We start from the raw sequence: 13,183 nt of genomic DNA on the forward strand, positions 1-13,183 counted from the left end.
TCTATGTAAGCTGCTGAATATCTGAATTTCCCTCGGGCGTAACAAAGTATCCATCTATCATGTAGTTTTATCAAACATGTTTGGAACAAAGTCATGCTTTATGTCTCTAATTTTGTTAGTTATGATGATCCTTTGTGCTGGCAGTGGCTAAAAACACTTTCCAAAAGATGTGTTTTATCTCACAGTATAAAGATGTTATTTACAGACACAATGACAGCACAGCTTCATCTGTTTCCTGTTGGCTTAAGTACTCATCTGTTAAATAATTCACTCGTCTACTTTCCTTAAGAGGAATCTTTTTTTATCAGTGTGTAATCCTCTGTTGGTATCACACATACAGATACATACATAGTGGAAGAGCGGCAAGTTAGAAGAAAAATACAATCAGTTCATCAGATTTTTGTAGCTTTGGGGCTCTCCTGTAAACATAAATCTGTCAGGAACCAGATGTTGGTTGGTTTAATTGTAACCTATTGATCAGTCCCCCCTGGATGTACACTCCAGCACACTCTACCTGTTTCAGCTCAGGTTACACTACTGACCGCTTCATGCTCTTACCTGAAAACATTCTGGATAACGTAACTACTGTGACTTTTCTAAAAGCTCAAATTCTCTGCTTTCCCCCCCATAATTAGGTAACGCTTCTAACAGCTGGAAAACCTGAAGCTGGGTGCCTGATGTTTCATCTAGCGGTGTTTCTGTGTGTGTTCACCTGATACAGCCATCCCCTGACTCATGCTGTAGGCCGCCCCTGTGTTCCACATGTTCTCAGATGGGGAGGTGTAGTGTGAGCCAGGAGGGGGGTTGGGGGTGGTGCCTGTGTACCTGCAAACACATACAACCACCGGTTGGACGTAGAGGAGACGGACAGCGTTCCCACCACGTACTGTGTGGACGACGTGATGCAGATTCAGGCGTGTTTGACGCGGCGAAGAAATCAACTCACCTGAAAAAGGGGTTCTTCAAGTCCAGGAGGTTGCTGGACTTTGATCCTGTCTGGTCCACCTGGGCAACAATACTGATGTCGTAGCTTTGTCTGTCGGGGAGGAGATTATTCGACACATTAACGCTAATTAAACACATATTTGCTTTTTGGCAAAGTGTTTGATGATAAAATCAATGCCACTTTAAGGTGTGTTCAGTAAATACACGGCCATGCAGCCTTTCTCTGAGCAAAGGTCAGTTCATCCATTTACAAATTCTACTCCCATTTAATCCCAAAAAAACATCTGGGATGTTAGTATATGTACGTGTATAGGCATAGTAATATCACATATTTACCTCCATAAAAAAAACTTACACAGGCTTCAACACCAAACCACACATACTTTCGTGTACGGATGTCTGATATCGTCTTTTTTGCCGATAACCGATGTGCTGATATTGTCCAACTCTCAATTTATGATTCCGATATCAACCAATACTGATACATGTGGTATATTGAACTAATCTTAGCTAACACCGCATTTCTCCTGTGGTGGAATTAACACGTCTCATTTTATTGTGATCATTGGATGCATTCTCAGATGCAACAAGGCTTTCAGATGAAAACACTGTCTGTGCAAAATAAGAAAACTACTTAAAATTTAAGGCAGATTTTTTTTTTAATTGTCTCAAACAACAGTTCACTCTCCCTCCTTATCTCCCTCTATGAGTCGGTAAATGTCGTCAAAATCCAGTCGTTACTTTATCAGTGTTCATGACAGGCAAAAAAACCAAAACGATATTAGCTGGATTATGTTCATTTTGTTGTTTCTTACTATAAAACAGCACTACTTTTAAACTGACAAATCAATATGGCTTTGCCTTGCTGACATGTTTCTGGACAAATAAAATTAAAGACATAATCACCATTCCATATATCCGAGAGATAACAGGACCCATACAACGCATAATGAGAAAACACAACATCAACACAGCAGTAAAACCACACAAGACTCCGGCAGCTATTAGTCCATCCAGAAGACAAAACAGAACCAGACAATATGCAACATCATTTATGAAATTCTGTACAAATCATGCGCGAAAACATACATTGGCGAAACAGGCGGATCTTTCAACACAAGAAGAAAAGAACACCAGACAGAATGAGAAAAGGAAACAACTGGACGACTCACAAGATCACAGAAAGAAAAAGCCGATCAAGAGAACAAAAAATCAGCCATCAGGGAGCACTGTAAAAGAAACAACCACATCATGGACCAGGACAGGGAGGACTTTAACATCAGAGACCAACAAACGGACGAAGCACAGAAGGATATAGCGACGGAATTGCTCCTTTCATGTTTGGCTAGTTTCCCTGTGATTGTAGGGCTCATGTTTGGCTAGTTCCACTGTGATTGTAGGGCTCATGTTTGGCTAGTTTCTCTGTGGTTGTAGGGTTCATGTTTGGCTAGTTTCTCCGTGGTTGTAGGGCTCATGTTTGGCTAGTTTCCTTGTGATTGTAGGGCTCATGTTTGGCTAGTTTCCCTGTGACTGTAGGGTTCATGTTTGGCTAGTTCCACTGTGATTGTAGGGCTCATGTTTGGCGAGTTTCCCTGTGATTGTAGGGCTCATGTTTGGCTAGTTCCACTGTGATTGTAGGGCTCATGTTTGGCGAGTTTCCCTGTGATTGTAGGGCTCATGTTTGGCTAGTTTCCCTGTGATTGTAGGGCTCATGTTTGGCTAGTTCCACTGTGATTGTAGGGCTCATGTTTGGCGAGTTTCCCTGTGATTGTAGGGCTCATGTTTGGCTAGTTTCCCTGTGATTGTAGGGCTCATGTTTGGCTAGTTTCCCTGTGATTGTAGGGTTCATGTTTGGCTAGTTCCACTGTGATTGTAGGGCTCATGTTTGGCGAGTTTTCCTGTGATTGAAGGGCTCATGTTTGGCTAGTTTCTTTGTGATTGTAGGGCTCATGTTTGGCTAGTTTCTCTGTGATTGTAGAGCTCATGTTTGGCTAGTTCCACTGTGATTGTAGGGCTCATGTTTGGCGAGTTTCCCTGTGATTGTAGGGCTCATGTTTGGCTAGTTTCCCTGTGATTGTACGGTTCATGTTTGGCTAGTTTCCCTGTGATTGTAGAGCTCATGTTTGGCTAGTTCCACTGTGATTGTAGGGCTCATGTTTGGCTAGTTTCCCTGTGATTGTAGAGCTCATGTTTGGCTAGTTTCTTTGTGATTGTAGGGCTCATGTTTGGCTAGTTTCCCTGTGATTGTAGGAGCTCCGTTTATGCGTCGGTTGTTTATTTTCATGGATGGACGGCGCACGCTGATGACGTTTTATTCTTGCGCGTTCACGTCGACTGGCGTTCATCGTAAGCTGAGATTCAGCTGCGTTTTCATCGTACAATCTGCACAGAGCAAACTTCAGCTCTGACCTGAGACTGTGCCGATCATAACACTAGTCTTGGTCACACAATGAGTCACATGATAAAACTGAGTCTGTTTTAATAGAAAATGTCCCACATGACATGACCAAAAACACTATAAAAAGAAAAAAACATCATAGACAACACCCAAGTTCTTCCCTCATTTACCTGAAACCACATCAGATTACAGAATAAAAGCACTGTTTGCTGCTGTGCTACTCCACCTCACAATACTACAACTGTGACTCGGAACAACAGAGGCTCTGCAGCCCATCTAAAATATTCATGTTCTTGGTTTTATTTTTAACTTAGTAAAGCTGCATGAGGACCCCACTGAGTTCAAAGTCTTGTGAAACTAGTAAAATCACTTTCCCGCAACGTTCTCCAGCCTGGTTGCCATGGCTACAAATGAAAAGAGATTATGAGCTAGAACCACTGAGCGTCTTTAATGGTTTTGTAAGAACGTGAAAGTGCCGTGATCTTGTCTGTGAGCAATAGCCAGCGGATGGAAGCATCTATTAACATTTTAACACCGGTTCTGTGCGTAAATGCTTTGATTTCTTTGCTCTTTTCTTTACTAAATGGTAAATGGTTGTATTTATATAGCGCTTTTATCCAAAGCGCTTTACATGATACGTCACATTCACCCATTCACACACTGATGGCGGAAGCTGCCATGCAAGGCGCTAACCACGACCCACCAGGAGCAATTAGGGGTTCGGTGTCTTGCTCAGGGACACCTCGACATGAGCACGACGGGCCGAGGATCGAACCGGCAACCTTCCAGTTACAAGACAGCCACTCTACCCACTGAGCCATGCCGCCCTCCACATTACTACATTTGATTCAATTGCCTTTAATTTCGGAACCAGCGGTTTGAATTACCTCTTGTTGGCCACCAGCAGTGCAGTGCCGGACAGCGTGTCCCCAGCCTTGGTGAAGAGAGGAGACTGCAGCAGACAGCGCACCTGATACCAGTGGGTGAGAGGCTCTGTGGGTGCCGTGGACAGCCATACCGTCATCCTGCACAGAGGGAAAACGGGGATGTTTAAGTCGAGACAACTGCAAGCTACCAGTGAAAGACGTTTCTTTAGGTGTAACATACTCCAAGCACAGATATCAGCTCTGTCTGGTTGACTTACACTGATCCCATGAATGCCACATCAAACCAGAAAGCCAGGCCGTGCACCAGGCCTGAGTGCATCATGTGGAACTTAAAGGGAATCTCTATCCTGTGACCGCAGAGAAAAGCTTCATTAGAGAAAAGACGTTCAAACACGGAGCCGTACTCGCACGTGAAACTAGACGCGCACCTGTAGAGATCGTCTTCTTTGGCCTCCAGGAAGTTCACCGTGTATTTGACCGACTTGGCCATCAGAATACGGATATCAAACGTGTCCTGCAGGGAAAAGCACAGCAGCACATTATCACAACTCTGATCCAACACGACTGCTCTGAGGTAAACCAGAAACTTAACCCAAACCAGAAAGAGAGTCAGCAACATCTTTTAAATCACTTCTTAAAATCTACTTTTACAGATTTGCTTTAATGTGAGGTTCATTTTTAGCTTCTATTCTGTATTATATCCTCTGTATTTCAGATGTTCTCTCTTGTTTTACTTTAATTTTAGCTGCATGCTTCTTCGGTGTGATGTCGTCTCTCTAATTTTTTTTATACTTAATTTCAAATTTTAACCCTCAATCTTATCCTTTAATTATTATAATACAATAACCCACGCATGCATGTGCGATGGACAACATACCACAATTGGCTGGCGGAAATACTCGTCCACTGCTGCCCCTCGTAGGGCAGAGAGGTCTACACCGTGGAAGGAGGGCTGGTACCTGAGGGCCGAAGAAAACGTCAGAGTTAGAGGTCTAAAATCAGCCCCACTTCAAAAGCTATTAAAGTCCACAATCATAACCACCACAATGTTTTCAATAAGGCTTTAGATGCAAACAACCAAACATTTTGAACCCGTTCAGTCGTACAGAAGCAACACTTTCCTACAAATGGGAGCTGCACTATGAAACGACGACACACAACTAAGACATTTCTGCTGCCACAAACGTAACTCACGCAGAAAACCAAACAACAGTTAATTAGGCATGAAGAGATTAAGCCATTTTAAACACTCAAATCCCACTGAAAACAACAGAACAATTGATTAGAGATGGTGCTAAATCAAATGTTATGCTGTTTTTATTACTAAAAAATAACAGTTAATATTCTGTTTTGTCATGAGAGCAATCAAACAATAAAAATACACAATAAAGAATAAACAAATAAATACATAGAAACATAATTTACCAGAGCAGACAGATGTTCAACAATGGACTGTAAAAGAACCCCAGAAAAGCAGAAAAATGAAGCGACGTTCTGAGCGGAAAGTTCAGAAGGAGTTTGTCCCAGATCGATCAAAGGAGAGTTTTAATAAGGAGGAATGTTCACCATTGATCGATTAATTGACAGTTCAACAGAAAAATGAAAGACAGCGTGTTGTGGGTCAAGAGTCCAATGCTGATGTCAAGATTTAAGTTTAAAACAGTCACTTAGTACCTAATTATTTAACCACAAACGGTCTGGATACACATCCCTTAGAACTCATTCTTAAAGAATTAGGGCCAAGATGCATATTAGGCCAAACATTTTACACTGCAAAAGTCATTTATCAGCATCTACTACAATGTTTTGATCAAATGTTGACGAATGAAACAACGTTTGGCATTTCTGTGCTGCTGTTTCTGATCTACGAGCTCCTTCACTGCAGATAAGTTGGGACTCCAGAGAAGCATGAACAAAAATGAACATTATATGAGGCCGGTTGCTAAAAGTTTAGGCCATAAGTTACTTCAACTGCTGACCTCTTTTCCATATTATATACAAAAGCAGAAGCTTGAAAAAAAGCATGAAGAAATAAACAGCAGAATATAAAAGTGACGGACTGTGGTGTCATTTTTATGGGGTTGTACCCGTACAAATGCAGGTACAATCCGTTCCACTCAGTAATAAAAACAGTGCCCCTCTCAAAGCTGAAACACTCGCAACAGGCAGAACAGGTGAACGTGAAACAGTCCGTTTCTTCATCGTCAGTCTCTGAAAATCGCTGCTCCCTCCCTTGCTTAGGGTTGCAAATCGGCACCCAAAAACTGCCAATGTGTCAAGTTTATTACAGCATTGAAAGCTCCACAAAACATATAAGAAGACAGACAAGCAGTGTGGTAAATATATTATGTTACACACCCAAACTGGTACAGCAGCACACCTCTAAAGGACCGCTCTGAACCAGATGACACGTCTCGTCGCATTAAAACCAGTCAGCCAAACGAAGAAAAGCCCAGAGTAAACCCGTTTGAAGTCTGACAGAATAACCTCTGCCTTCACTGTGGATTCATCAACGCTAAACATGAGGAGTCAGAATGTGGGAGTTCTTCAGAGCTCTAAAGTCCTACACACTCATTAATGCCTACCGTTTTGTTCCTCTGTGAAATAACTGATAAACATCTTTATTCTGCTCTCTCCCGAGCCGACAACCAAACTGAAGGTTCGACCCGATTTCAAAGCTGATTTGAAAACAATGCTTTATCTCAGAGCCAGAATCATTTCAACAGACGCACAGCTGAGGTCAGAGGAATTTGTTTTTTGGTGCATAATTGGTCAGAAAGTTCATTTTAAAACTGTTAGAAACACCACAAGAAAAAACTCACTGTCAATATTTAACAAAGAGGTTTAAGTGCAAGTCCGTCCAGCGGGGTTAAAGAGAGTCTTTACTGAAGTGGGAAAAATGCTTTGAGTTCAGGATGTTTCTGGGTCACCTATGGAGCGATGATGGGATGGTGAGAGGGGTCAGAGTATGCATTTTGCTCTTCTGATTGTGTGAATTGTCTTGGAAGTTCTGTTGACTGCATGCTACAGTTTGTTAGATATGAGGTGAGGATGAAAGAGGCGGCTTTGTTTACTCTGAGCTTTTAACATAACGTGGTCAGTTTTCAGTTTTCCATTTGCCCGTGCTGCTGACGTTGGTGCTAAGACATCAGTACAAGTGAGCGATGATTTTAGATGCTGTTGGCATTGATACAACAGATTTGGGGAGAAATCTGCATCTGAAATCTATCACAAGTTTGCATTTTTTAATGGCCAAAGGTGGAGGTTGTTATTAAGACACCAAGTGACTTTTTTTTGTTATATTGAATTGCTGCATATGGGATGTTAATTGCTTTGCGTAGCTGGAAAACAACCAGGGTGCAAGGAGGCAGCGCAGGTGATATAAAAGACCATTAATCTTTAACCCTCTGTCATGCTCTACTCTAAATATAGTTGTATTGACCTGCAGTTCTTAACCTGAGGGCCACAAGCCCTTGGAGGACACAGGGAGTCTGATGGAAGACACAGGAAGGCTCATAAAATGAGTTGATATGGCTTAAAAGCACGAGGTATTGATTGTGGTGTCAGTGACAGTGGAACAGCTTCACCTATAGATCGCTTGGTAGTATCACACCGACTCCTGAAACTAATTTCTCATATGTAGACACTCCTAGTTCATAAACACGTTTGAAATAATATGATGCTGATTCTAAAAGCTGCCAGTAAAAGGATTATGGCTTCACTCAGAGCTCCACATCCCCAGTGTGTGATTTGTGCTAACACGCCGTCGAAGGAGAACCTAAAACCTTCAGAGACGCTCAGTCTAGGGCTGCAACTAACGACGCGTCGACGAATCGTCTGAGCACGATACGTCATCAAAAGCGGAAGTGAGCGCGCAATGCAACACAAATCGCCGTCCGACCGGAGCACGGAACACAGACGGACATCGGCGCTGCATCATGTCCGTCCATGTTCCGCGCTCCCGTCCGACGGCGATTTTTTTTTTTTTTCGGAAGGTGATTTCTGTTGCGTTGCGCGCTCACTTCCGCTTTTGATGACGTATCGTGCTCATACGATTCGTCGACGCGTCGTTAGTTGCAGCCCTAGATCAGACACCTGCAGACGTGACATGAAGACATGGTTCGTTATCTCTTGATAGAAGTGCTAAAATTGGGAAACCACACAACTCAGGTCAGACTTTTTCCCTGCTGTGCACTAAAGAGATTGTTTCAGTTATGTGTGGGAAAAGAGCAGCGGTGCAGAAAAGCAGCGATGATACCGAGGCTAATGGCAGCAGATGTAAGAATAAAACTGAGTGTGACAGAAGAGGAGAGGCACGAACAACCATTTTGTTGATGGAGAACAAACTACTACGGATTGTGTTTTGAAGAGCTGTTTGGCACGTCGTTAGCACATCGAACCGTGTGGGAATCTGATGCTACACAAGCAACGACCACACAGACTAAAGTACGGATCATTGTGCTGCTTGTGGACAAACTGCAAGACATAAAAACAAGCTGGGGGCTAAGAAATGCTCTAAATAAGTGCAATACAATCAGTTTCATCAAGACAGTGGAGCAAAACAACACCAGCTGCTGCACCTTTTGTGACACCAGAGTGGATTATAAAGTTCTGGTACAATTTTCTGGTGAAATCTGGCTTCCCTCACAGCCTTACTAGGTGACATTTTCATTCATGTCTCAAAGACATCAACAGTGAATTTATCCACTTCTATTCCAGTTCCAAATTGACACACTGTCTGACAAAAAAATAAACACTGTCAGTTTAAATTAAAGTCTCAAAAATGACCGAGGAGTTGGCTACACAGCAATTTTGAGCTGTGACGTGCTGTTTGATTGAATATTTTAAAATGTTTTAGCAGATTTGCATAAATTTATGAGGCCTCCCACTTGAGCTGGAGTGATCCTAATTTTAAGTTCCAGCTGCCTGCATGAAGTGTTGGATTGTTACATTACAAGGACGAACACAACAAACACAACAAAACACCAGGTCTCAACGCGTACTTCGGGTCATTCAGGAGGAGAGCGAGCTGCACTACACAGCCGATAGAGTCATCTCACATGCATCACATTAGATCAGTGCATAATCAGTGCAAGTTTGACTCACAAACAAATTCATACAAAGAAAACAACTTCACACTGCAGAGCTTCAAAGCACAGCTGTGGGAGATATTAAGACCATTATGTGTGAATAATTGTGGCACAAAACCCAATAAATGCGGAAAGGTTACGACGGCTCATATCGAGTAAACGCTTCACCCTGAAGTTAGATACAGCAGAAACCCAGCAAACAAAGGGAGGACACATTCTATCAGAGGTAACATTACACTGTTGGGAGCAATGTTCCCTGTTGTAACCCTGTATAGACCTTCATTAAGACCCCGAGGCTGCTGCTGGAGGAACACAATTTATCTGAGCTCTGTTTCGGTTGCATCTGTGACACAGTAGAGCTGCCATAAAACTAATTTAAGATCTTTTTAATGCAATAAGACCTAGAATTATCTGGTTCCATATCACATTGTTTTATAATTCTCATTAGCATACAACAATAATCTCTAAGAACATAATTTATTACATTAATAAGCGCTGAATTCAGTTGATAGATGAATGGATTTCCAAATTGAATATCATTTATTCATTTAAGACGATCTTCCAGGCATCTGCAGTTGCCAGTAGTGACAGTATTTGACTGAAACTCCCCCAAAAAAGAGCTGAACAGCCTCCTGCAGCACAATGCACCGTCTCAACAACCCCCAGCATCTGCTGACAGGCCACAATCACATACAGAACCATTCCACAACACTGCTAGGGCCTCTGCAGGGGACTGAATTCGATGTTTCAAGATGAAACGTATCTTAAGAGTTTTAAAAACATCAAAACAGTTCAGGCTACAGAATGCCCAAGGTGCCGCCCGGCTTCCCTCCTTACCAGAAGTTGGCCTTGGTGAACTGTTCCATGTAGAGCTGCTCGTCTGTGAAGGGGGCCAAGTGGACGTCTCCGATGGTGGGGAACATTTTACCTGAAACACCCGCACAGGAAACGACAGTCAAGAAAACTAATGCGCCGCCAGCAACACACAACACAGAATGAAATGTGGCATCCAATCAAGTGGGAACATGAAAGCATGTTTGTATGTGCTCACTGCAGCCTCACTTATCCAATCAGGTGACATCTGAGGGGCCGTTTACACGAGGACGCTTGCAGGTAAAAACGTCAAAATATTTCAACAAAACACCCTACCGTTTATACGAGGACGGCGTTTTGGGGGCTTAAAAACGCAAAAATCTGAAACCGGCCTCCAGAGTGGAAAAGTAGAAAACGCTCCGCCGTTACGTTTCCGTCTAAACAGCAAAACTTTGCCGAGATCTGACCACGTCGCGTACGCGATTATGTCACATACGTGCGCCGGTGCTTTGGTTTGCCGGCCGGTACAAGGAAGTAAACAAAGATGTGTGATTATTTCCATCCTTCGTACCTTCAAGCAACTCTGGCAGCTCTATGTACACTACAGGAGTCGTACCAACAAACGTACAGAATCTCTACAGATTCCATTCATGAACATTTACCGCGGCGGAGATCCGAAAAGGGAGATCGTACGCATGCGCGTAGACATGGCAGAGTTTTATCACAGCGCCACCCAGCTGCCTGGCATGCATATCCAATCGAATTCCACACACTATAGAGTCACCGTATATACGCAGATTTCCTTCAAAACCGCTCGTCTAAACGTAAAATGACAAGATGCCACTTTTGCGTTTTCTGTTAAGATGGTCCTCGTGTAAACGGCCCCTGAGGCTAAAGTACAGACATGCAGTGCTTGCTAAAGGCTGCTACTGCTCCTCTTCTTTCACCCTCCACTCTAACATTCAGCATATATTCCCCATTCTCCACGGCCCCAGAGCGCCTCACCGTTGGGTTTGAGGAATTTCTTGGCGTGCAGGTAGCTCTCCAGCATGCGCTCGTTGAACAGCATGTAGCCCATGGGCTCTGAGATGATAATGTCCACCTGCTCGGGCAGCGTCACCTCCTCCACCTTCCCCGGGATGACGACCACGCGCTCCCCTAGACGGTTACTGTTCACCAGCACCTGTGAGGGAGACGATGCCCTCATTAGAGCTGGAAATGCTGCTTACAGAAGTAAACTGAGCCGCTTCCTCTGTGAATGTGCAAACTAAAACCTAATCGGAGTCACTGACGTTAGCATGAATCTGTGTGCGTACCTCGGCATGCTGTGCCATGGTGCTGGCCTCCACAGCGTAGACCTTCCTGGCTCCAGCCTGAGCTGCAAAGAAAGAGAGAATCCCCGAGCCACAACCCACATCCAGCACCACCTGGAGAAAAGACAACAGGAAGCACGTTACAGCTGTGTTTGCATCCAGACGTCGAGCATCAACTCTGGAGAGATGACAGGCATGTAAAGAGAAAGGGAAACCAATACAGGAGGTCCTCGGTTTACGACGTCCTCGACTTACAGCGTTTGTTATGTTGGAACTGATTACGGACCGGTCCTCGGTTTAACGTACGGCGTTTCATCGTTACATGGGAACTGGATCAGTGTCGGTCACATTTTTGCCGGTATTTCCCTACCGAGTTGTCTTTCAGTGTGAGCTAATGACCGTTTTGTCGTCACTGTAGTTGTAAAAACATGTAAACTAAAACTGTGTATGTACATATAAACAGAACTCCGGTGTAAGTCGAGGACCTCCTGTACACTGTTCTGATGAATAAATATCTAGTAAAAAACTGTGTGTTGTTGAGCAAATCAGCCACCAACTCCGAGAACGTTAGCAAGACTTTTTACATTTTTGTTTGCCTCTAAAGCAGAGGACTGCACTGGGATCCTGTGAGACAAATCTAGTGATCGATTTACCGCAACCAGAAGGACGTCAACAAACAGGGTCAAGAAAGCAGATTTGTTCAATACAAAAGCAAAGCAAAGCAAATATGATGTGTGGATTGATTTCCTAGTTGTTACTGACGAATATGGAAGGGAATTCGCTGTGATAAATCTGCCACCTTTGGGTTAGAATCATACTTGTTCCATCCTCCTTAGTCCAAGTAAGCGTCTCTTCCTGCTCATATTTATGTACCTTTGCTATGTTTTTACCAACAGGTATGCATTTCTCTGTTAAATGAACACGGTGAAATAATGTGTTTTCCCCGAGGGACAGGAGAAGACACAAAAATGATGGAACTTCATACATTTGCAGGTGTATGTGGGAGTGGATTAAGAAAACAGTCCCATGTGGGGCTGTCCTCCACTAAGAGAATGTATCCTCACACGTATCACATCCATTTCAAACGCACCTTAACCTTTGTTAAATGGTGCATTTATACAGCAATAGGAAATTACCTTATCCTTAAAGTCGGTGTGGTTCTGGAGAATAGCCCGCTGATAAGTCCCTGTCCGAACATAGTCCTGCATCATGTTCTGTTGCTGGGAGAGGTAGCCATAAAACTGCAGGGGCACGACGAGAGAAATGGTTAGAATCTGACGAACTCTCTTTAGGACCATGAAATCAATAGATGAGTCTGGACATTCAGAAAGAGACATTTCAGTTGGATTTTTGCAATTTAGACTTCATGGTTCTGCAGAAGAGGAATCCAAGTAAATCATTTTTATTAACAGAAGATAAAACACACAACATGAGACATCCTCTAAACCTGTTTTTGGTTTGAAGAGCACAAAGTCAAAGCAGACGGACATGTGCAGGTACAACTGCTACACAAGCACCTTTAAAATGAGGATGAAAGCATCTTTCTCTGTTTGACTGGTTGATTATTCTGCAACTCCAGCTGCAGGACAAGATGAGTGTATATTTGTGGGAAACACACATTTTCTCTGTACGTCTGAAGCTCTTTCTGTGATGCGTGGCAGGCAGCAGCCAGTCATACAACAACAACATTCCTGCTTTAGGCAAACAGTTTGAAAATAAAACGCTCTGATACCTTAT

The 13,183-nt window shown here is 43.2% G+C and overlaps 1 protein-coding gene across 2 annotated transcripts in view; it reads right to left on the reverse strand.

The window, feature by feature from the left end:
• carm1 (coactivator-associated arginine methyltransferase 1) overlaps positions 1–13,183 on the reverse strand; it is a 32,717-nt gene that overhangs the window by 6,259 nt on the left and 13,275 nt on the right. For both annotated transcript variants that reach the window (XM_022215399.2, XM_051960675.1), the window contains exons 4-13: positions 12,583–12,687; positions 11,450–11,560; positions 11,139–11,316; positions 10,158–10,248; positions 5,108–5,189; positions 4,659–4,744; positions 4,488–4,577; positions 4,231–4,368; positions 947–1,036; positions 713–825 (exon numbers count right to left, since the gene is read on the reverse strand). In XM_022215399.2, the coding sequence (XP_022071091.1) occupies positions 713–825; positions 947–1,036; positions 4,231–4,368; positions 4,488–4,577; positions 4,659–4,744; positions 5,108–5,189; positions 10,158–10,248; positions 11,139–11,316; positions 11,450–11,560; positions 12,583–12,687 (1,084 nt within the window). The remainder of the gene's footprint in view (positions 1–712; positions 826–946; positions 1,037–4,230; positions 4,369–4,487; positions 4,578–4,658; positions 4,745–5,107; positions 5,190–10,157; positions 10,249–11,138; positions 11,317–11,449; positions 11,561–12,582; positions 12,688–13,183) is intronic.

The sequence above is a fragment of the Acanthochromis polyacanthus genome, chromosome 2 (assembly GCF_021347895.1).
Source record: "Acanthochromis polyacanthus isolate Apoly-LR-REF ecotype Palm Island chromosome 2, KAUST_Apoly_ChrSc, whole genome shotgun sequence".
Classification (NCBI taxonomy): Eukaryota; Metazoa; Chordata; class Actinopteri; family Pomacentridae; genus Acanthochromis; species Acanthochromis polyacanthus.